At 39.5% G+C, this 21,954-nt stretch overlaps 1 protein-coding gene across 2 annotated transcripts in view; it reads left to right on the top strand.

Annotated features, from left to right (window-relative positions):
• The window catches only part of St3gal3 (ST3 beta-galactoside alpha-2,3-sialyltransferase 3), a 193,473-nt gene that overhangs the window by 5,127 nt on the left and 166,392 nt on the right, over window positions 1–21,954 (top strand). For both annotated transcript variants that reach the window (XM_027937363.3, XM_027937365.3), the window contains exon 2: window positions 19,677–19,821. In XM_027937363.3, coding sequence (XP_027793164.1) covers window positions 19,707–19,821 — 115 coding nt within the window. In that variant the 5' untranslated portion in view covers window positions 19,677–19,706. The remainder of the gene's footprint in view (window positions 1–19,676; window positions 19,822–21,954) is intronic.

A 21,954-nucleotide genomic window follows, 5' to 3' on the forward strand; every position in this document is an offset into this window, starting at 1 on the left:
TGAGCTACATCTCTAGCCCTTTATGTTATTTTTAAAAAATTTGAGACAGGGTCTGGCTCAGTTGCTGAGGCTGGCCTTGAACTTGTGATCCTCCTGTCTCAGCCTCCCAATTTGCTGGAATTAACCGGCATGTGCCACTGTGCCCAGCCAGACATACCCTTCTTATTTTAACATTTATGTTTTATTTTCATGTGTAAATGTTCCTCTGTCCTACTACCTTGAGCACTCTATTCATTTCTTATGTTTATTGAATATAACTTGTTTGTCAGGCTCTGTGTGCTGTGGTATTGTAGATAGTACTTGACCTCAAACAGCCTACAGTCTAGCAGGACCAGAGGAAAGTAAACAAATGGCTACAATGCCTCAGTATTCAGGAGGATTTACTCCAGGACTCCTGGGAAACCAAAATCCAATAATGTTCAAGTCCATTTTATAAAACAGTATATTTGCATACAACTTGTACACATCTTCCTGTATCCTTTAAATCGTCTCTGGATTACTTGTAGTACCTAATACACTCAAGGTGTTACATAAATGGTTGTTTTACAGAATTGTTAAAGGAATAATGACAAGAAAAGTCTGTACGTGTTCAGTTTTAGATGAATTTGTTTTTCTAATATTTTCCGTCTGTGGTTGGTTGAATTTATAGATGTGAAACCTAGAGTAGGCAGGGTTGACTACCTCATAACAAGGGCTGTGGTTGAAGGTCCCATGGAATGTCCCGAAAGGGGCCTGATGTCTCTTTGGGATTATAAGTAGTTTTCCAGAGAAGTGCCTAACTTAAGTCTTGAAGGATCGGTTGTCATTAGCTGGGTGGATGTGGGTTTAAAGTCTTTTCACACAGGGAACAATATGAACCAGGGCCTAGAGACACAGGCGGGTGTAGCAACATCCTGAGGCCGCCATGAGGCAGGGGTACAGAGTATGTTTGGTGAGTATGTGGGAAATGAGGCAGCACAAGCCGACCAGGATCAGAATGAGAAGGGCTTTGTGAGTTCTGGAATTAAGCCTTTATCCAGAAGGTGATTAGGAGCCACTGAAGGATTTGAAGGTATGAAATGAATTTATCAGCTTTGCCAAAGAAGAAGGATCACTGTGTGGAGAGGAGGCAGTGATGAATATCCTGTTTCCCGGACATGGGAAGTCCTGAGGTTTGCAACCTTAGTACTCTTGCAACACAAGAGTCATGAAATATTTATGTATGAGGACAGATTAGAATGAAGTGAGACTGGAGGGAAGGATACATTCAGGTTGGTGCAGTAAGATGAGAGGCATGTCTGTCCTGCCTAGGGATAGACAAAGGGTCACCAGACCAGGATTTCAATCAGCTTCACTAGTTTCTTCTGTATGATCTTGGGAAGGCCCCAGAACTTCTGTCTTCTTGGTTTTCAAATTTGGAAAATGGGGATAAAAATGTTTTCCTTACAAGGATGTTCTGAGGATTGTAGGGAATAGATGTAAAAAGAAAGGTTTTGTGGTGTTCGATACATAAAGGACCTCTTACAATAAAAATAATAGTTTTTGTATTCCTAATGTTTAGTATATCACCTGGCCCATGATCATTAGCTTTAAATCCCACCACCTAAAGATAAAAACTGTCAATTTTGTGGTTTTATTTATGCATTTTAAATGATTGATGATGCTGGTCTGCTGTTAGATGTAAGGGTATTATTCCGAGATCAAGAAGGGAGAATTGATATGAATATAATATCAATTTGAAAAGTGTTTAAGAATAAATAAAAAAAAAAAAAACAGTGTGTAAATGCCAACAGATTATATGTGGCTATTCATCTGTTCCCACCCCTCATTTGGAAGTGATGCAAGTATGTGTGCACACACTTTCTGGCCACTGATGTAACTGTTATGTGTTCACACCTCGAGGTGCTAAAATATGTATCCTGTCTTTGACCTGTCCTTCTTGATTACTTCCCTGGGAAATTTTACCACCTGCCACCCCCGTGTGTGTGTGTGTGTGTGTGTGTGTGTGTGTGTATGTGAATATCTTCTGATAATTTTTTTAAATTTAATTTTTAGTTGTACTTGGACACAATATCTTTATTTTATTTATTTATTCATATATGTGCTGAGGATCCAACCCAGGGCCTCACATGTGCTAGGCGAGTGGTCTACTGCTGAGCCATAACCCCAGCCCACTGATAATTTTTTTTAAAGATGGTATTTATGGGTTTAATTCAGGTTTGTTCTCTTTTAGGCTCTTCCCTGTCATCCTGGCTCTACATGAGTTCTTCTTTCTGATTTTCTGTTTAAATGCCATCTATTGCCTTGTCATGTCATTATTTTCCCTATGTCCACGCATTCCCTTTTTCCTGATGTCACTTTTTCTCACAGAATATGGAAAGATTGCCATCTTATATGTGCAATGTTTATATGCTTTTAATACAACTTAAAAATCCATTGAGCCTGATGCATTGGTGCATGCCTGTAATCCCAGCCACTCAGGAGGTTGAAGCAGGAGGATCACAAGTTTGAGGCCAGCTTGAGAACTTAGCAAGACCCTCCCTCAAAAAATAAAAAAGGGCTGAGGTTGTGGTGCAGTGGTAGAACGCTAGCCTAGCATTTGTGAGGCACTGTGTTTGATCCTCAGCACCATATAAAAATAAATATCTACAACTAAAAAAAATTTTTTTAAGTGCTTGTTTAAAAAAATAAGAAGGACTGGGAATGTAGTTTAGTGGTAGAGTATCCCTTGTTTCTTTCCCCAGTATAGCAAAACAAAACCAATAGCAGCAATAACCTCATTGAAACATTTTGTTTGGAGTATATCAAATAAATTATAAAATTCTGTAAATGACTTTTTTTCTTGTGGTTTTTTTTTTTTCTTCTTTCTTTCTTTCTTTTTTACAGTGCTGGGGATTGAATCCAGGGCCTCATGCATGCTAGGCAAGCACGCTACCAATGAGCTACACACATCTCCAGCCCTCTTTAACTAGTTTTTAAAATAGCAGTGTGTCTCAGACTTTTTGGCCTCAGGATCTCTTTGAAGTTTAAAAATTATTGAGTACCCCTATAGAACTTTCATCTTTATGAGTTTTGTCTATTCATATTTAGTTTATTAAGTATATTTAATGCATTAGAATTATTTTTTCCATTCAAAATTATTAAATACTGAAAAAGTTTTAAATCATAAGATTACACAAGCATGTATTCCATTGGCTGTGAGAACAGTCATGTCATCACAGGTCATCATGTGCTGTGTATCCTCTAGAAAACTCTACTGGATCCTTAAGAGAGAATGAGAGTGTCAGACACAGTGGTGCATGCCTGTAATCCCAGCAGCTGGGGAGACTGAGGCAGGAGGATCACAAGTTCAAAGCCAACCTCAGCAACTTAGTGAGGCCTCAGGTAACTTTTGAGATCCTGTCTCAAAATAAAAAATAAGCATCCCTGGGTTCAATGCCCTGTACCAAAAAAAAAAAAAAAAAAGAGGGAGAGAATGAATAGGCAAATAATGTCTTAGAATTATTGTGAAAACAGTTTTAACTCATGGATCCCATGAAAGGGTCTTTTGGACCCTGATGGATACTTGGACTACACTTTGAGAACTGCTGGTATATAGATGCTGTTTTAGAGATTTTATGTGACACTTTTATGTATTTTTAGTAACAACATAAGAATGGAAACATTTACAAACATTTTCTATTTTCAAAAGGTACTCAACATAGTTATTTCTAAAACAGCTAGTTTCTAGCCTTTGCTAGAACATCTCCTTTATCCTGGAAGGGCAGATGTATGCACTTTTGGGAGATCAGGTAGGTCTCATGCTGCTGGCAGACACTTGCCTTCTCAAGAAGGTCAGCAAATTGGGAACATTAGTATTTCTGTAAAAGAAAAATGTACAACCACTCTTTAAAATCTAGAAATCTTATGAACGCTTGGGCTGGATGATAACAGGAGAACTTCTATGATCCAGGTTTCATGGTTTCTCAGTTATCTTGTCAAGTGTAGTAGTGGTCCTATTTGAAGGATGCAATTTTTAGACACTTAATCACATCAAAGTCATTTTGTTCACTTTAGCAAGTGAAGGAGTGTCCTCTGCTGCAAACTTCTGCTCTTCTCACCCACAATTCTGACGCAGGGACTGTCAGTGAGGTTAAAGATTAGATAGGTTTATGAGTGGGAGCTCTGGTATTTCTTTCAATACTCTGCTAAATCTCTTTGAGCATCCTTGCAGATATCATGCCTCTTTGGAGGCAGATGGCCAGGGCTACTAAAATGGCCTCATCTGCTCTTGGCACAGTCCTCTCCCATCTGTCTTCTATGTTGCCTTTGAGCAATCTTTCTGAAATACAGATCTCCATTATTTCTTTACTTAATCCCTTATGTGGTTTGTCAGTGGAATAAATTTTAGACTTAGTGAGGCTAAGGCCTTTCCTGCCCTCTGACTGCTCCAGCCTCCCACAGTCAGTTTAGTTTGGGTACCACCCTTCTAAAGCTTTCCTAAACCTCCCAATTAATCTCCACCATCCAGTAATGTCTGAACCTCGTCTGTCTGTTCCTGCTACTTTACTAGGTGGGTAATAATGACTCTTGCCTGTACTAATAAGATAACATAGCTTCTAGCATAGTTTCAGCATAGTTCCTTTTTGGTAATGGGGCGTAGTCTTTCTATATATGCCCCTACCCCAAGATATGGTTAGACAAACCTTATAGAACTTGCTATATAAGCTTAAGATGTAAAGTCTTAAGAAAGAATAGCAATGAAGGGAAGAACTTTTATCTTACATTTTCTAATGTCTTATTGTTTTACACATGTAAGAACAGAACAAGCCAAGTGCAGTGACACATACCTGTAATCCCAGTGGCTCCGGAGACTGAGGCAGGAGGATCAGTGGTTCAAAGCCAGCCTCAGCAAAAAGTGAGGTGCTAAGCAACTCACTGAGACCCAAAATAGGGTATGGCTCAGTGGTCGAGTGGCCCTGAGTTCAATCCCCAGCACTGTAAACAAACAAATAAACAAACAATATAATGATATCCATTATTAAATCTTGATATGCATAGTGCTTCAATTTTTTTTTTATTTGAAAGAACATTACATTTTCTGTAAAGGCCTCCTGTATTTTGTGTTTCCCACCCCCGTCTTCTCCCTTATTCACCAGAGGGACCACTAGCTTTGATTCAAAGTTCCTTTATTCCTCCGTATATTTTTATGCATTCACTAAGTGTGTTCATACACAGTACAGAGCAGAGACTTGCAAACTGGCCTGCAAATTTTATTGGACACCTCCATGCTCATTCCTTTACATGTTGGTGGTTGATGCTTTTGAGCTACAATTCATTGTCTCCAGTTTTCTGGGCATATTGCCACCTCCCAAACTCACCTTTAACACCAGTCCCCACCCTTTCATCTTATCTGGCCTGTGCAGAAGAAGGCCATCTTCCAAACACTGCAGTGGAATTTTCTAAAGACCAGTTTCATTCAGCATTTTTTATCTTCCACATAGCAGTCACCTTTCCAAATGGTGGGGGGAGAGTATGTCTGGAACCTTGTCCTCTGTATACCAGTAAAGCCAAATCTTAACCACTCCTATTCAGAAAGATTTTTTTTTCCCATAAAACCAAAGATGAACTCCCACATATGCAAAAAGTGCAAGTGTGGGCTGGGGATGTAGTTCAGTGGTACAGTGCTTTCCTAGCACGTGCAAAAACCCTGGGTTCAATTCCTAGTGCTACAGAAGAACAAAATAAGAAAAGTTTTATTCCTTTGGGTTTTACTCCCCTGACCCTTTCAGGCTTTTCTTTAGCTACTTCTAAAAGGAACATCTGACCAATGGAATATCAGCTTTATTCTTCTGTTTCTTATTTTTAAGATCCTGGTAGGTATTTAATTTCTGTTTTGAAAGTCACTGACTTTCCATGTTGTAGGAGTTTGAGTCCAACCGGGAGAGAGAAATCACAATAACAATTAAAAAATTTTTTTTTTCATAGTTGTAGATGGACAGAAAGCCTTTATTTCTTTTTAAAAATTGTTAAGACATTGATGGACTTTTATTTTATTCATATATTTGTATGTATGCTAAGAATCGAACCCGCTAGGCAAGTGCTCTACCATTGAGCCACACCCCAGCCCGAAAGCCTTTATTTTATTTGTTAATTTTTATGTGGTGCTGAGGATCAAACCCAGTGCCTCATGCATGCCTGGCAAGCACTTTGCCACTGAGCTACAGCCCCAGCCCCACAATGGCAATTTGAACAAAGTTTAATATGAAAACTATTGGGCTGGGATTGTGGCTCAGCGGTAGAGCGCTCGCCTAGCAAGGGCGGGACCCGGATTCGATCCTCAGCACCACATAAAAATAAAGGCATTGTGTTATATCCATCTACACCTAAAAAATAAATATTAAAAAAAAGAGTTAAAAAAAAGAAAACTATTAACTAAAGGAATTAGAGTAACATGGGATTGACCAGTAAGAAGTAAAGAAATAGCATATGGAAAAATGGTCATGCCATTAGCCATCATAGAAACAAATGAAAACTACAGTGATAGGCCACTTCCTGCTAACTAGAATCAAAAAGACATAACAGAGTGTTGGAGCAGGGGTGGAGAAATTAGAATTCTCACACATTGCTAGTGGAGATGTGAAATGGAGCAGCTCTTTTGGAAAAGACTGCATTTCCTCAAACAATTAAACAGAGTTACCACTATGACCCAACTCATTCCTAATATCTATACCAATAGTACCTTGAGGCATATATCCAAAGAAGTTAAAAAATTATGGCTGAATGAAATCTTTTACATAAATGTTCACGGCAGCATTATTCATCCAAAAAGTGGAAAAATGCAAATGCCTATCAACTAATGAGTAGATAAATAAAATATGGTCTGTCCGTACAATGGAATATTATTTGACAATAAAAGCATTGATGTGAGTGTGCTACATGAGGGGCAAGTGTTTTAAATAACGCTCCATTCTGATCCAATGACTGGAATCTGATAGCAATCCTTGCTAGAAGTAAAAAAGGAAAAGAAAAAACATTGATGGAGCTGGTGTTGTTGTTTAGTAGTGGAGTGCTTATCTTAGCATGTGTGAGATATTGGGTTCGATCCTCAGCACCACATAAAAATAAATGAACAAATAAAAGCATTGTGTCCATCTACAACCAAAAAAAAAAAGCATTGAAGTACCATACGTGCTACAACATGGCATGAACCTCAGAAATAGTAAGTGTACTAACTGAAAGGAAAAAAAAAAAAGCCAATAATAAAATCAATAAAAAAAAGAAAGCCAGTTGTAAATCACACACACACACACTCTCACACACTTACTTTCTTTCTTTTTTTTTTTTTTTAAAGCACTGGGGATTTAACCCAGGGGTGTTTTACCACTGAGCTACATCCTCAGCCTTTTTCAATTTTTTTCATTTTTTGACAGGGTCTCATTAAGTTGTTGACATTGGCCTTGAACTTGTGATCCTCCTGCCTCAGACTCCTTAGTTGCTTGGGTTACAGGCGTGCACCACTGCACCCGCTACAAATGACCATATACTGTGTAATTTCATTTATATAAAGTATCCAAAATAAGCCAATCTGTAGAGACTGAAAATAGATTTGGGTTTGGAGAACAGGAGATTTGGCAAGGTGGTAATAACTGAGGGACGTGTAATATCTTTTCTGGATCACTGAAAACATTCTAAAATTGATTGTGGTGACATTTGTACAACTGTGAATATTCTAATAGCCATCAAATTGTATGCTGTGAATTGTGTGGCACATAGGATATCTCAAGTAAAGTTGTTAAAAAGAAATAAAAATAGAAATAGCAGATAAAAGAGGCAGGCACCACCCCAGGGCTGAGATAGAGCGACAGATGAAGAGCCCCTTCCTCTACTGCCTGCCCCCCACTTCCACCCTGCCCCAGCCAAGATCCTGGTGCTGTGGCTCTCGGGAAGATAGAGAAGTGATTGATGGTGCCTGGCAGAACTTGCTGGAAATCTGCCTTCTGGGGTGCTAGGGATCACCAGAGCCATTCTCCTATAAAACTTGCCAGAGAAGAGGTGCTCAGGAAGACTGCAGACTGCTGGACACCAGAAAAGCCATGGGGGCCGCAGCAGCCTAGCTAGCAGAGCACACAGGAACCTGGAAACCAACCCTTTCCCTCCTGAGGGTCTTTCTGCCTGTCCTGTCCTAGCAAAGTCTGACATTAGGCCAGCTGGCAAAAGAAAATATTTTAAAGGATTCATTTTTGCAGGGTAGGCAAGAAGGGGTGAATTTGGATCTGAAAGGCAATAAATCAATAACTAGCACAGTGGGTAATGATGACCCTAATATACCCTTAGCTTTTTAATTCCCTTTGGGATCTTCGGGTTATTCTTGCACCTTTGCTGTTGTGATTTAAGAGAAGCAAGGAAACTTATCTTTGGGCTAATTTGCCCTAAGCCCAGCTCTCTAATTATCCATTTTTGCATCTTTTCCTATTTCATTTGTTTGACTTTCTCTTTCAGATACCAGTTATGCTTATACTTTATCTCTGTGACTTCCATTGGTTTTATTCTGTTCTGGAAATCCTTTTAAATTTTTCTTTTTTATTTTACCCTGCTCATTTTTTTTTTTTTTTTTTTTAAATCAGTCATGGCCTTCAAGATTCTTATTGAATTTTTGTCAGTGTTCACTTTGTTCTCTTCCTTTGAGACTTTCAGTGCTTGGGTGCTAAATTTTTATTTTAACATTGATGTTGTTTTACTATTTTTCTTTGGAGATATTCCTTAGTTCCTTCCCCTAGTAATTGTTTTAAAACAAAGCCATTTGTGGTGTGGGACTGGGACTAGGAGAATCTTTGTCAAGGATTTTGTTTTATGTTTATTTATTTATTTATTTTTCTTGAAGTGCTGGGGATCAAACCCAGGGCCTTAGCATGCCAGGCCAGCACTCTGCTACTGAATTACACCCTAATCCTGGTTAATAATCTGTATGTGTTCTGTGGTAAACATTGGTGTGTGTGATCTTCCCTGCTTCCTCTCCCCTACCCTTCTTTTACTTTTTTTCTACTTTTATTGCAACATGCCCACCCCAGGGATTGAACCCAGGGGCATTTTACCACTGAGCTATATCCCCAACCTTTTCAATTTTTTATTTTGGTAGGGTCTTGCTAAATTCCTGAGACTGGCCTCAAACTTGGGATCATCCTGTCTCTGAAGCTGCAGGGATTACAGGAGTGTACCACCACACTTGACTTATTATTTTGTTGTAACCTTTTTTTTTTTTGTATTGGAGATTGAACCCAGGGCATTACACACAGTGCTAGGCAAGTGCTGTACCAGTGAGCCACATGCCTGGCCTTGTATACCTTTTATTGTTGTGGTGGTTCTGGGGATTGAACCTAGAGCCTCATGCATGCTAAATATGTCCTGCCCCACTGACTTACACCCTGAGCACTGTCATGGAGAAAGGCAATTTAGTATATGACTGAAGCCAGATCATCTGAATTTGAATCCTGCTCTGCCACTTGCTAACACTATGATCTTGGACAAGATATTTTAACTTTCTTTTTGTCTATTTCTTCACTATAAAGTGGGAATGATAATTTTGTAAGATTGACAAGAAGGCTTAATGAGTTGAATCACATAAAACTTTTTAGAACTATGGACAATCTGTAGTAAGTGCTATATGAATATTAGCAATATTAATTTTTTATTCTTCATATTGACCTGTAATTAGAAGTGCACAATCCTTCTGAGTCAGATAATCTCATAGAGTTCATGTTAATTAACTGCTTAAGTCTGCTTGGTCATGCATATAAAGTCTGACGAGTAAGGGTGCATTCAGCAAAAACATTTTTGAAAAATTGATAAGCTTTTCAGTAACTGGTTTGGGAAGCTGGATAATAAGTAGTATGCAATAATTTCTAATTAGTTTTCCTCAAAAATATTCACAGGAGACATTCTCTGGAAGTACTTTGTGGATTTGGCTTTTCTTTTTTTGGTAGTGCTGGAGATCAAACCCTGGGCCTCCCACATGTTCAGTGCATGCTCTGCCACTGAGCTATACTACCAGCCTCCTTTGTGGTTTTTTTTGCTCTGCATGATTTTGTCATAATTAAGTTTATATCCATTATAGCTGACATTTGAAGATCAGCAAAACTCTGGTATTTCAGGCCAACCTAAAAATTGTTTCTAGGTATAGTTGAAAACAACCATATTGTAGGATGTTTTAGGAATGGCAAGAGTTTGGGTGCATGTAGTTTCAGTGAGTCAGATTTTTATACAGTTTTCTTTTTGTGACTATTTAAGATAATCTAGCTTTCAGTAGCTTATGTGCCTTTTTAAAAGTGTACTATAATTCACTGAATCATCAGTTAGTGACCAGATAATTTTTGAGGAGCTATCATGGGCACAGTGGTGAACAAAACAGACATGTTCCCTGCCTGGATGAGCCACAATATAAATGTTAAACTATCATAAATACTTACCAAATTATAAGTGTGGGATAGAGACGTAGAGGTGCTGTGGGAGTAACTGACAGGAAGCCCTAACATAGCATGGAGACATGTTTTGTTATGAAATGAATTAAGCTTTGAATTGAGACTTAAAGGTGAGTAGAAGCTGGATAGAGGAAGTGGTCTTGTCAAGAGGGCTTCAGCCTGACTTTGGGAGAGCATGGTAAGCTCGAACTAGAGAAAGAAGTTCCTTGTTCCAAACAGGTGAGGTGAAGGTTTTGATAGCACTTTGAAGGTGTTGTTTTTGCTTGAGAGAGTAAAAACTGGAGAAACAGGTTGATTGGGGGAGGTCAGAGACACCTATGTAACACCTGGATGATCCATTAGAGTGAAAAGTTAATAAATGGACGTGGGTCTCAGTGGGGATTTCTAGGCTGAACATTTGGAGTTTGGGATAGTCAACATGATGGTAAATCAAGTCAGGGAGGTGGATGACATCACCTTCAAAATATTTGCCATGGGCTGGTGTTGTAGCTCAGTGGTAGGGCACTTGCCTAGTGTGTGAGAGGCACTGGGTTCGCTCATCAGCACCATAAAAAAATAATAAGTAAAGTAAGTAAAGGTATTGTATCCTTCTGCAACCAAAAATTAAAAAAAAGATATCTGAAGAATCAGAATGTAAGAAAGTCTAAGACAGTGCCTGAATGTCTTTACATTTTAAATTGCTGTGTATTTCATATATGCACAAATTCTAACCTTAGTATTTATTAATTTTTGGGATGTGAACAATTATATTGTGTCTAGAATTGGGACATGTAATTAGAAATATATAATTTAATCTTTAAACAGTGTCACTAGTAGGAGGCACTATAAAGTACTGGCTATTCACAGATCTAAGTTCTGGTTCTGCTTTTAAATTGTATTCTTATTCTTTACAGAGGCAGAGATGATGAAATTTTTTCTAAATGCCATGATAGAGGTAAACCTGGAATGCTTGGGAGCACAAACATCATGGTATAGGGCTGTGATATGAAGCTTCCTGAAGATACTCAGACTTGAATATTGTCCTGAAAGTGATCAGGTCATGGTGAGCTGAGGAGTGAAGGAGAAGACAGAAGTCAGTCTCCCTTTTCTAGGGCAGGGTCTGAATTTTCTCTTTTTGGTGTCTTTGATGCTTTGTCAGGGCCTGTCACTTGGTGTTAGTTACATTAGCTTTGGACAGGGGATCTTTCCTTCTCTGAGACGAAATGCACACACTAGGAGGTGAGTCCAGATTGTCAGACTCCATCTGCATTCTCAAGAGTTTTTGCCATGAGCATCTGCAGCCCTTTGCCTGTGTGCCTTCTTCTGACTGTGCAAGGAGGCCAAGTGCATTCCTGTGGCCAGAATGCTCTGCCTTCATCTACCATTAGTGTTTTTATTTATTCTGGTTTTTTTTTGTACTGGGGATTGAACCCAGGGGCACTTAACCACTGAGCCACATCCCCAGCCCTTGTTATTTTTTATTTTGAGACAGGTCTTGCTAAGTTTGCTGAGGCCAGTTTTGAATTCTCGAACCTTCTATCTCAGCCTCCTGTGCTGCTGGGATTACAGGTGTGTGCCATTGTGCCTGGCTGTTCTAATCTTTTTCTGTTTCATGGTTGAGTATATGATACTTGGTTCATTTTGTCATTCAATATTAGATTATAGCATTTCCCCATATTATTAAAATTTTTCATAAACAACATTTTAAGTGGCTGCATAAACTCTCACTTGGATGCTAAATAAGCATAAATAACACTTAAGTTAAATTTTTTTTTTAACTTTTCATTTTGAGATAATTTCAGGCTTAAAAAAGAGTTGCAGAAATAGTGTAAGGAATTCCCATATATTCCTTGGCTAGTCTGTGGTGGTGTCTGTACATTTTCCATTGTAAAGTTACTCTTTTCTTTTGTGAAATTAGTGTTTTCCGAGTAGATACTTAAAAACTATATGATATGCCCTTTTTCATAAAACGTTTACCCATTATTTTTAGCATCCTTTTTTTTTTTTTAAAGAAAGAGAGATAATTTTATTTATTTTTTTGGTAGATGGACACAATGCCTTTATTTTTATGTGGTGCTGAGAATTGAACCCGGGTCCCCCCCGCCCCCCCCCGTGCTAGGTGAGTGAGCACTGTACCGCTGAGCCACAATCCCAGCCCCAATTTTTAGCATCCTTTGATGTTTCTTAGCTGAAAGGGTTAGGGATTAGGGATGTGGCTTAGTGGTAGATCCCTGGTACAAAAACAACCAACTCCTGTCCCTAAAACAAACAAAACCCAATGTCTAGGGTGTCTAGGGTTGAGGATATAGCTCAGTGGTAGGGTGCTTGGTTAGCAGGCCAAGGCCTGGATTCAATTCCTAGTACCACACATCCACACACACACACACACACATCTAGATACTGGATGTACCTACTGCTCTTGTAATATGACTGTTTTTAGGTCTGTTAAATGGATAAGTTAGGGGATATATGTGGGTGAACCCACAAACGTACACACACAGTACCTGTGTCTATATTTATTTTTATATCTTTATATTTTTGGAAACCATCACTTCACACTGATTACAATGCTAGTGAAAATCAAAAGATTAATTCTCGTTTTTCCCTTTCCATATTTGTAACTTCCATCTCCATTATTGAGAAATCTTCCTACCATTAGTGTCAATGTATTTACTTATGTGGTCAATCCCAAATTGCCTGTTGACTCTCTCCTTGACCCTCACACAAACTTATGCCCTTTCCTGCCCCTTTACCCCAAGCATGTGTACCCACTTTACTCAGTTCCTAATGTCTTATGGTTTTTACATTAAATTATCCAGAAAGGAAGGGAGCCCATTCTTTTTTATGGGTGTATGATATTCAATTTTTGTAGATATATCATTGTTTATTCAACTCTTGATGAAGGACATTTGAAGGACTTTCAGTCCTATTAAGTTTCAAATAGGGCTGCAGTAAATGGCTGTGTGCATAGGACTTTTTGTATTTTTGTCAATGTATCTTTGGGATAGTTAAAAAATTTTTTTAATTAGTTGTTGATGAATCTTTATTTATTTATATGTGGTACTGATAATTGAACCCAGAGCCTCACACATGCTAAGCAAACGTTCTACCACTGAGCCGCAACCCCAGCCCTGGGATAATTTTTTAGCCAGGAGATTTATTGGCTTAAAGAGTACGATTTTAAGCATGTGTGATTTTTGTTATTACCAAATCCTTCCCACCACATCAGTGTATATGAATGCCTGTCTCCCCACTCCCCGCAGTCCCACCCCTGGAGTATATTGTCAAACTTTTGTCCTAGCAGTGAATTTGAAATTATGTTTCTTTGGGGATCATGGGATGTTCTGTGTGTGTGTGTGTGTGTGTGTGTGTGTGGTGCTGGGGGTTGAACCCAGGGCCTTGTGCATAGCTCCACAAACTGAGCTGACCTCCCAGCTCACATGGGATGTTCTTGTCCTGGAGGTCTTAGCTTCTTCTAAGCTCCTGTTTGCTCCTTTGTATGTCATCTGCTTTTGGAAATCTGTCTCTTCTGGGTGTTTTTTCTGCTGTCTTCATTTGAAGCTCATTTGTCTTAATGGAAAAGACTGAAATAAAATAGGTGATTGGTTCAGGCTTCTCACTGTCACAGTTGTTGAATGAGTGGATGAGTCTGTTGACTCACTGTCACATGTCTTCATGCCCTTGGGTTGTGGTCACTGCCTGGATGTGCCACTTCAGACATCACATCTGCATTTAGGACAGAAATTAAGTGGCACTAGCCACATCAGTTCCCTTTTAAAAAGAAAGGAAAGCTTTCCAACAACCACTTGGGTTTTGTAGGCAGCTGGTTACACCTTAAATTTTTAGTTGCTTAGGGGAGTGTTAGACAAGATACAGACCTTTCTCCTGCTGGAAATGCAAGTCTCTGGTTTCTATCTCATTTTGAAAACTTTGTACATTTACCTTTATAAATATAAAATTAAAAATAAACATATGCATAGATTGTAACGAAACACCCTGTCCAGACCCATTTTCCAGAGGTAATTATTGTCAGTATTTTGGTGCATATTCTTTTAGGTATATACTTTTTTTTTTTAAAGAATTTTTTTTAATATTTATTTCTTAGTTTTCGGCGGACACAACATCTTTGTTTGTATGTGGTGCTGAGGATCGAACCCAGGCCACACACATGCCAGGCGAGTGCGCTACCGCTTGAGCCATATCCCCAGCCCTTAGGTATATACTTAATACTTAATTTTTTTTTTTTTTTAACTGGGGGTATAACCCAGGGGCTCTCAGCTGCCGAGTGACATCCTCAGCCCTTTTTATTTTGAGACAAAGCCTTGCTGAGTTGCTGAGAGTCTCAATAAATTGCTGAGGCTAACCTGGAACTTATGATCCTCCTGCCTCAGTCTCCCCAGCCTCTGGGATTATAAACATGGGCCACTGCTCCCAGCTTAATACTTAATGTCGTTGTTGTCCTGTTTGTTGTTGCTAGTGTGAGGCCACATATGTTTATACTGTTCCACAACTCGATTGCTTTTCCACTCAGCAGTATGTTCTAGGCATTTTCCCATATGGGTATGTGTAGATGTGCCCATTCTTTCTGACTGGTACCTTGCATTCTTCATTTCTTCTGCCATTCCAGATCCGTTTTCACCTTCTTTCCTCTCTGAACTGGTGATGGACCTCTGAACTGCATCATCTGGGTTTCTTTGTCCTTTGGTTTCCATTTAGGATCAGTTGATACAAGGCACCAACAGAAGACAAAGGAGTGTGGTAGGAGAGGTTGGGGCACATCACCCTAACTCTACTGCCCCTCGCACCTTGCTGAAGTGCTACACAGCCTGCTCCTCGGTGTCCAATGCCCCCACTGGGTGGCCTCTCTCCCCACCCATGTCTTGCTGAGCTATCATCCTCCTGACCTTTGAGGCAGAAGGGCATATCTAGCTTCCTGCCCTTGCTGGTCTCTGGATCCGTTCTCACTCCTTGTTGGTTCCTTTAAACCCTCCTCACACAGCTCTCAAACATCCTGTCCTGAAACCTCCTTCAGCTTATTCTTTTGCGTGTGCTGTTTCCCATCAACTTCCCACGGATACTATACCACGGTGGAGACGTTTGAGCTGTTTCTGTTATTTGCCGGTATAATCAGCATTGCTAGTGCACGTTCCTGTACACACCCTTAATGCTTTTTGTTGCAGTGTTCCTTGAGGGAAAAGTCACAGAAATAGCAGTGCTGTGTCAAGGTATATGAATGCTGTAAATTTCAATAGATATTTCTAAATTGCTCCCCAGAGTCCACCAAATTCACATTTGCACCCCATGTTCTTTGATATTAAAAAACTATGGAGGTAATACTTGTGAATTATAACAAATTTAGTTCAGGAGTGTATAAAGGGAAAAGGAAAGTTCTCCCAGTGATACGCTTCTCATATTCCCATCCCATTCCCTACAGGTAACTGTGCTAATAACATTTAGCTATGTATCCTATTGGGCCTTTGCTCCCTCTTTTTATACTTACATATTTATTATAGAATAAATTCATATGTATGTACATGTAAACATTCATATATGTAGATATATGTATATCTCTAGCTGAGAGAACTCATTTCTAGAATCTTCTGTTCCATTATCTTTGTTTTTTTTTCCTGTGCCAGTACCTGTCTTGTCTTAATTATTTCAACCTTGAGTTGGTTTTGATATCTGGGAAGGCAAATTCTTATCTGTGATATTGTAAAATATATATTTGGTCTTTATCCGCATTTTCTGGCATACAACTCCTAAACTCTGTGGAATCTCCACAGTGACCTCTTTTTGTATGCTAATGAGTTGGCTCTTGGCTGGCAGACCCTACCTGACTGCCACATGTTGGGCTGGAGGTTTGGGACTTACCAGCCCTGCTTCCCACTCTTTCCTAAGGTTAAGTTGGTTATTGTGGCCAGTGGTGAAATCAATCACCTTTGTAATGAGGCCTCCATAAAACCCGAGAGGACAGAGTTTGGAGAGCTTCCAGATGGCTTGACAGGTGAAGGATCCTGGGGTGGCATACCCAAAGAAGTCCCAGAAGATCTTGGTCCCTTCTCCCATACCTCACCCTCTGTGTTTCTTCATCTGTATCCTTCGTAACATCATTTATCATAAATTGGTGTTCCCCTGGATTTGTGAGCCACTTTAGCAAATTAATTGAACCTAAGGAAGGGGTTGGAGAAACTCAGGTTTGTAGCCAGTGGATCAGAAGAACAGGTAAAACAACTTGGGGTATATGGTTGGTTTCTGAAGTGGTGGGAGACAGTTTTAGGGGACTGAGCTTTCAATCTCTGGGATCTTTCAAACAGCACAGTGTGGGAGTGTGAATTGGTGGACTCTGGGGTGCAGTTTTAGCAATAGCTATTGAAATTTACAGAATTCATATACCTTGACACAGCACTTCTATTTCTGGTATCATCTCCAGGTAGACAGTGTCAGAACAAAATGGAATTGGAAGATGTCCTCTGCTGCAGTTTTGCTTACTTGGCCAGAGGAGGACCCCCACCCACACCCCACCCACACCTGGTGTCAGAAACATGTTGCAAAAATGAGTTTGGCTTTTCTCTCCCTATATTATGTTCAGCTCATTTTCATTTAAAATTTTCTTGGCTCATCTTGGATATGAACTCTTTAGATAATCTTTAGATCTAAGTGTAAAAACAATCATGAATTTTGATTGGAATTAAACTTATAGAGAACTGACATTTCAGGAGAACTGATGTATTTCCAATATTGAATATTCTCACTTAAGAACTTGTTGTGTCTCTTACTCAGACCTTCTGTATTCTTTGGTGAAAATTCTTGCCCATTTCTTCTCAGGTTTATTTTTAAGTATTTTACAGATTCATTTCCATCACTTTATATTTCCTAATTAGATATTACTGGTGTAATTTTTTTTTTTTGGTCATTATTGAGGACTGAACCCAGGGGTGCTCTATCACTGAGCTACACCCCAGCCCACCTTTTGTAATAGGGTCCTGCTAAATTGCTGAGGCTGCCTTGAACCTTGTGAACCTCCTGCCTCAACCTCGTGCACCTAGCTGCTGGGATTACACTCGTGCACCTGGCTGCTGGTGTAATTTTTTAAGAAGGTGTTGATTTTTGTAAGTTAACATTATAATTGCCTACTTTAGTGATCCTATTCTTAATGAGTTTTCAGTTTATTTTCTTGGCTTTTCAAAGTGCCCTATTACATAGTATGCAGATTTTCACTTGTATCTTTCTCATGTTATTTGTGGCTGGAGTATCTGGTTGTAGGTGGAGGGTCTGATCAAGGAAGTCTTCTTGGCCCATGTTGCATGCAAGGTGAGTATCAAAGGATGTAGAGCAGGCTTGGTAGCAGGGTGGGTAGAGACTGGATTCCAGACAGACCTCTAGGACAGAAACAACAGGTAGGGCTTAGTGAAACAGAAAGAATGACTAGTTCATGGGCACAGGTGAGGTTGCGGAGCAGTGCATGGATTGGGGAGTAAGTTAGGGATCGGTCAGAAACTGCTTGGCTTTACTAAGCAGTTCCTTTCAAATGAATTGAATGGCCCCCTAAAGATGTCCATACTCTCGTCTCTGGTACCTGTAGTAGTATCAGCTGACATGGCAAAAGGTATTTTCCAGATGTTATGAAGGTTATGGCTCTTTAAGAAAATGTTCTCAGTGTTTCAGGTGGACCCAGTGTAATCACAGGAGATTGGAAGCAGAAGTAAGATGCTGTAGAAGAGAAAACTGGAGAGATTTAGAGTGTGGGACTTAGCCCATCTTGTCTGAAGTGGGACCACATGGAAAGTTGGAGGAGACAATAAGAGCAGAGATTGGCTCCTGTCTGTTGACTAGTAGGAAACTGGCCCAACAGCCAGCTGCACGGACTCTACTTAACCAGTAGCTGGGCGGGTACAGAAGTAGATTTTTGCCTCATACGTGCATACCCACGTTTATGGCAGCACGGTTCACAGTAGCCAAACTACAGAACCAGCCTCCGGATCCATCCGCTGATGAATGGGTAAAGAATATGTGATATGTATGTACAATGGAGTTTTATTGAACCATATAGAAAAACAAAATTGTCATTTGCAAGAAAATAGATGGAAGTTGAGGCCATTATTTTAAGTGAAATAAGCCAAATTCAGAAGGTCAAGGATTGTGTGTTTTCTCTCATGTGGGAAGTACAAAGGAAAAAGAAAGATGTGGGAGGTGTCTCATGAATTTCCAAGGGAGAACAGTAGAGTCAAGTAAAGGGATCAAGGGTTGGGGGGAGGGGGAGGAGGAGAGAAAGGAAAGGGAAAATACTGGGGAATAATGGTACTGGTTAAATTATATTGTTATATTGTGTTTATGTATGAATATATAACAACAAACCCATTGTGTATCACTATAATGCACCGGTAAAAAAAAAAAAATGGGGAAAAAAGTAAATTCTGTTTTAGAAAAGAAAGCAGCCCCTCTGATACTGATTTTAGACTTGTGGGATTCTAAACAAAGGACCCTGCTGAGCCTGGACTTTATGTTTCTTCCTTTTTTTGGTGTGTGAGGGGGTGCCACATCCGCAGCCCTTCTTTATATTTTATTTAGAGATAGGGTCTCACTGAGTTGCTTAGCATCTCACTATTGCTGAGGCTGGCTTTGAACTTGGGATCCTCCTGCCTTAGCTTCCCGAGCTGCTGGGATTACAGGCGTGTACCACCTCACTTGGCTTGAGCCTGGACTTTGACTTTCAGAACTCTGAGATAATAAATTTGTGTTGTTTTAAACTGTTTAGTTTGCAGTACCTTGTTTCAGCAGTGGTAGATAATACAAAGGGGTTTGGGCAGGGAAGTAACAAACCCCTTTGTTTTGTTATTAAAAGACAACTGTGTGTGCTGGGTATAAAATGGATCTGGAGAGTGTAGGTTTCAAGGCAAGGGAGCGGTGGTGGGAGCACAGTGGTGGCATGAACTAGGGTGGTGATAGTGGGAAGGGCGTATGATTTGAGATGTATTTGGGAGGTTAGAATTGCAGAATGTGGTTATTGGTGCTGGGGGTGGATGAGGGTGCACGGATGACTGCTGATTTTTGGCCTGGATGCTGAGGGGTTCTGAGGCTGTTGCTTGAGATGGAGATGAGCATGTTGGGAGATGCCATGTTATGAATGCTGAGGTTATTTTTCATTTGGAAATTCTCTTTACAGGTTCTTTATCTTAAGGGAGAGTATAATCAGTATGATGATTGCTTTATCTCTTAAGACCTAATTTTTGTTTTTGTTTTTATTTTATTATTATGTTTTAGGTCATGTAGGAAATTGTAAATCATGCGAAGATGGGACTCTTGGTATTTGTGCGCAATCTGCTGCTAGCCCTCTGCCTCTTTCTGGTCCTGGGATTTTTGTACTATTCCGCATGGAAGCTACACTTACTCCAATGGGAAGACTCTAGTAAGTATAGTCACTCTGACCCCCTGGGAAAAGCCTGGAGCAGGTCAGTTATGACTTGTCACATTGGCTGCAGTGCTCTCATATTCTTCAGAGATGGGCAGTGAACGTAAACTGAACATTTCTGGGTCTTAGATTACCTACTGTTTTAGCTGCTGTAAGCTGAAAACTTTATTTCTTTATTTTTTTGAACTGCATGCCATGGCCAGCCTCAGTTCCTCTTATGAACCCAGTGAGAATGTTCTGTTCTTCAATTAAAAATCTACACTATGTCCATACTTCTACTTCTGAATGCTTTTGTTCTTTTTAATTACTATGGTGTGTTACTACTCTTATTTCCTATTTATTGCCTTAGGGTTTGGTATTAAAGTAGGTTTTCTTTTGCCCTCAAAACATTCATCTTTACTTTTCCTTGAATTTTCAATTTAATGTTGTCCTTGTTTCATTTTCCCTAAAGAAGCTCTGCCTCTTTACTCTTTTTAGTCCTTTGGTATTGAACTTGCACTTCCTGGAATATTGGCTTCTTTTCCTTACTTAGTAATTCCTCTCCCTTTCTTCTATTTGTGAATTTGGTCTCATGTGTTATGCAGTGTTTTCCACATATCCCAGTGCCCTCTTATTTGGTTTCTGTTCACCCGCTGTGTCCCCACTCATGTCACCCAATGTCACTTTGTTACAACTTGCAATTGAAGGGCTCATGCTTAATCTTTGCACATTCTGTTCTTGCCTATAGCTTGAAATATCACATAGTAATCATAAAGTGGTTTCCTTTTGTCTATTTTGTCTAATCTGAGCTTGGTTCAGGAAATATGGGGTAGTCTAATTTGATCCTAGGGACTTTTCTTCTCTAAAGTAGTTTTATTTTTACAAATGTCTACCCGATACCAGCAAACAACTCACTGGAGAGTAGAGTTAGTTTCTAGGTATGAGGTTAAAATGAATTGAAGAGGCAGCTGGCAGCTGGCCTGCTGTTGTACTGAGACCTTACGGGGAAGCCTTTCCTGTATAGCTCATATAGTTCTTACATGACCCGAACTACTGAGCCGGCCTTAAGCCAAATTTTAAAATATAGTGTGTGTCTTTAATTTATTGTTTTATACAAAATGTTTAAGTGCTCTTAAATGCTTAACTTGTAATTATCACTAATTACTTTGTGATTTAAGAGTTTATTCAAATTTCTCTGTACTGACTAATTTTTTAAAATCGGGGAGACTACTCAAGACAAGGAGTGTTTCCATCAGTACGATGCAGAAGTCTGTAGTTAGAGGCACTCTTTTATATTCAGGATGGTGACTTCATCTGTATTCATAACATAGATGGAAAATGTGTGTAAGAAACAGAGGTTTCCTTTTCTGTGGAAAACATAACTAAGAATCAGATAATATTTTCCTATTCTAGAAGTGAGAAAGAGAATTAACATTCTAGAAGACCATTGGGTGTCAGGTTTTAGACTAATTATTTCATCTAATTATCTTACTCAAATTCTGTGAAGATGCCCATATTGTTCCCATTTTCCAGTTGAGCAGTCAGCAGCACTTTATGTAAGTAATTTACCAAGGTTATGTAGCTAATTATTGGAACCGAAATTGAACTCTGTTTTCTATCTTTAAAACTCATGTTTAAGCTAGACATGGTGGCGTATACCTGTAATCTCACCTACTCAGGAGGCTGAAGCTGGGGAATCATGTGATCCCAGGCATTCAAGACCAGCCTGGGCAACATAGCAAGATCCTATCTCAAAACAGAAAAGCCCCATGTTCAGTATTTTATTGAAAAGTATGATAAATATTGAAGAGGATTTTAATTCTGTATTCTACCTGGGAAAAAGAAAGGACAGGGGCTCAGAGAAGGAGTAGTATTATCAGGAGTGGGGTGGAGAAAGAAAAAGAAAAAGGAGAATATAAGAGAAGCGGAAAAGAGAAAGAATGTCCTCCTGAAAATGACAGAGGGATCTGTTAGGTTTGGATGTGACAAAGTACTGTTAACATGTGCTGTAGGCTTCCTTGGTGTGCTCTAGTTATGGGTATACTCTAGTTATTTCCTTTTTTTTACGTTGCTAGTTGACTATGCGGTATTCACAGCTTTTCCATTATTCTAACCTTCAAATTTCTTAGACTCTTGACTTCGAATAGGCCG

This window comes from Marmota flaviventris, chromosome 10 (genome assembly GCF_047511675.1).
Source record: "Marmota flaviventris isolate mMarFla1 chromosome 10, mMarFla1.hap1, whole genome shotgun sequence".
In the NCBI taxonomy this organism is placed as follows: domain Eukaryota; kingdom Metazoa; phylum Chordata; class Mammalia; order Rodentia; family Sciuridae; genus Marmota; species Marmota flaviventris.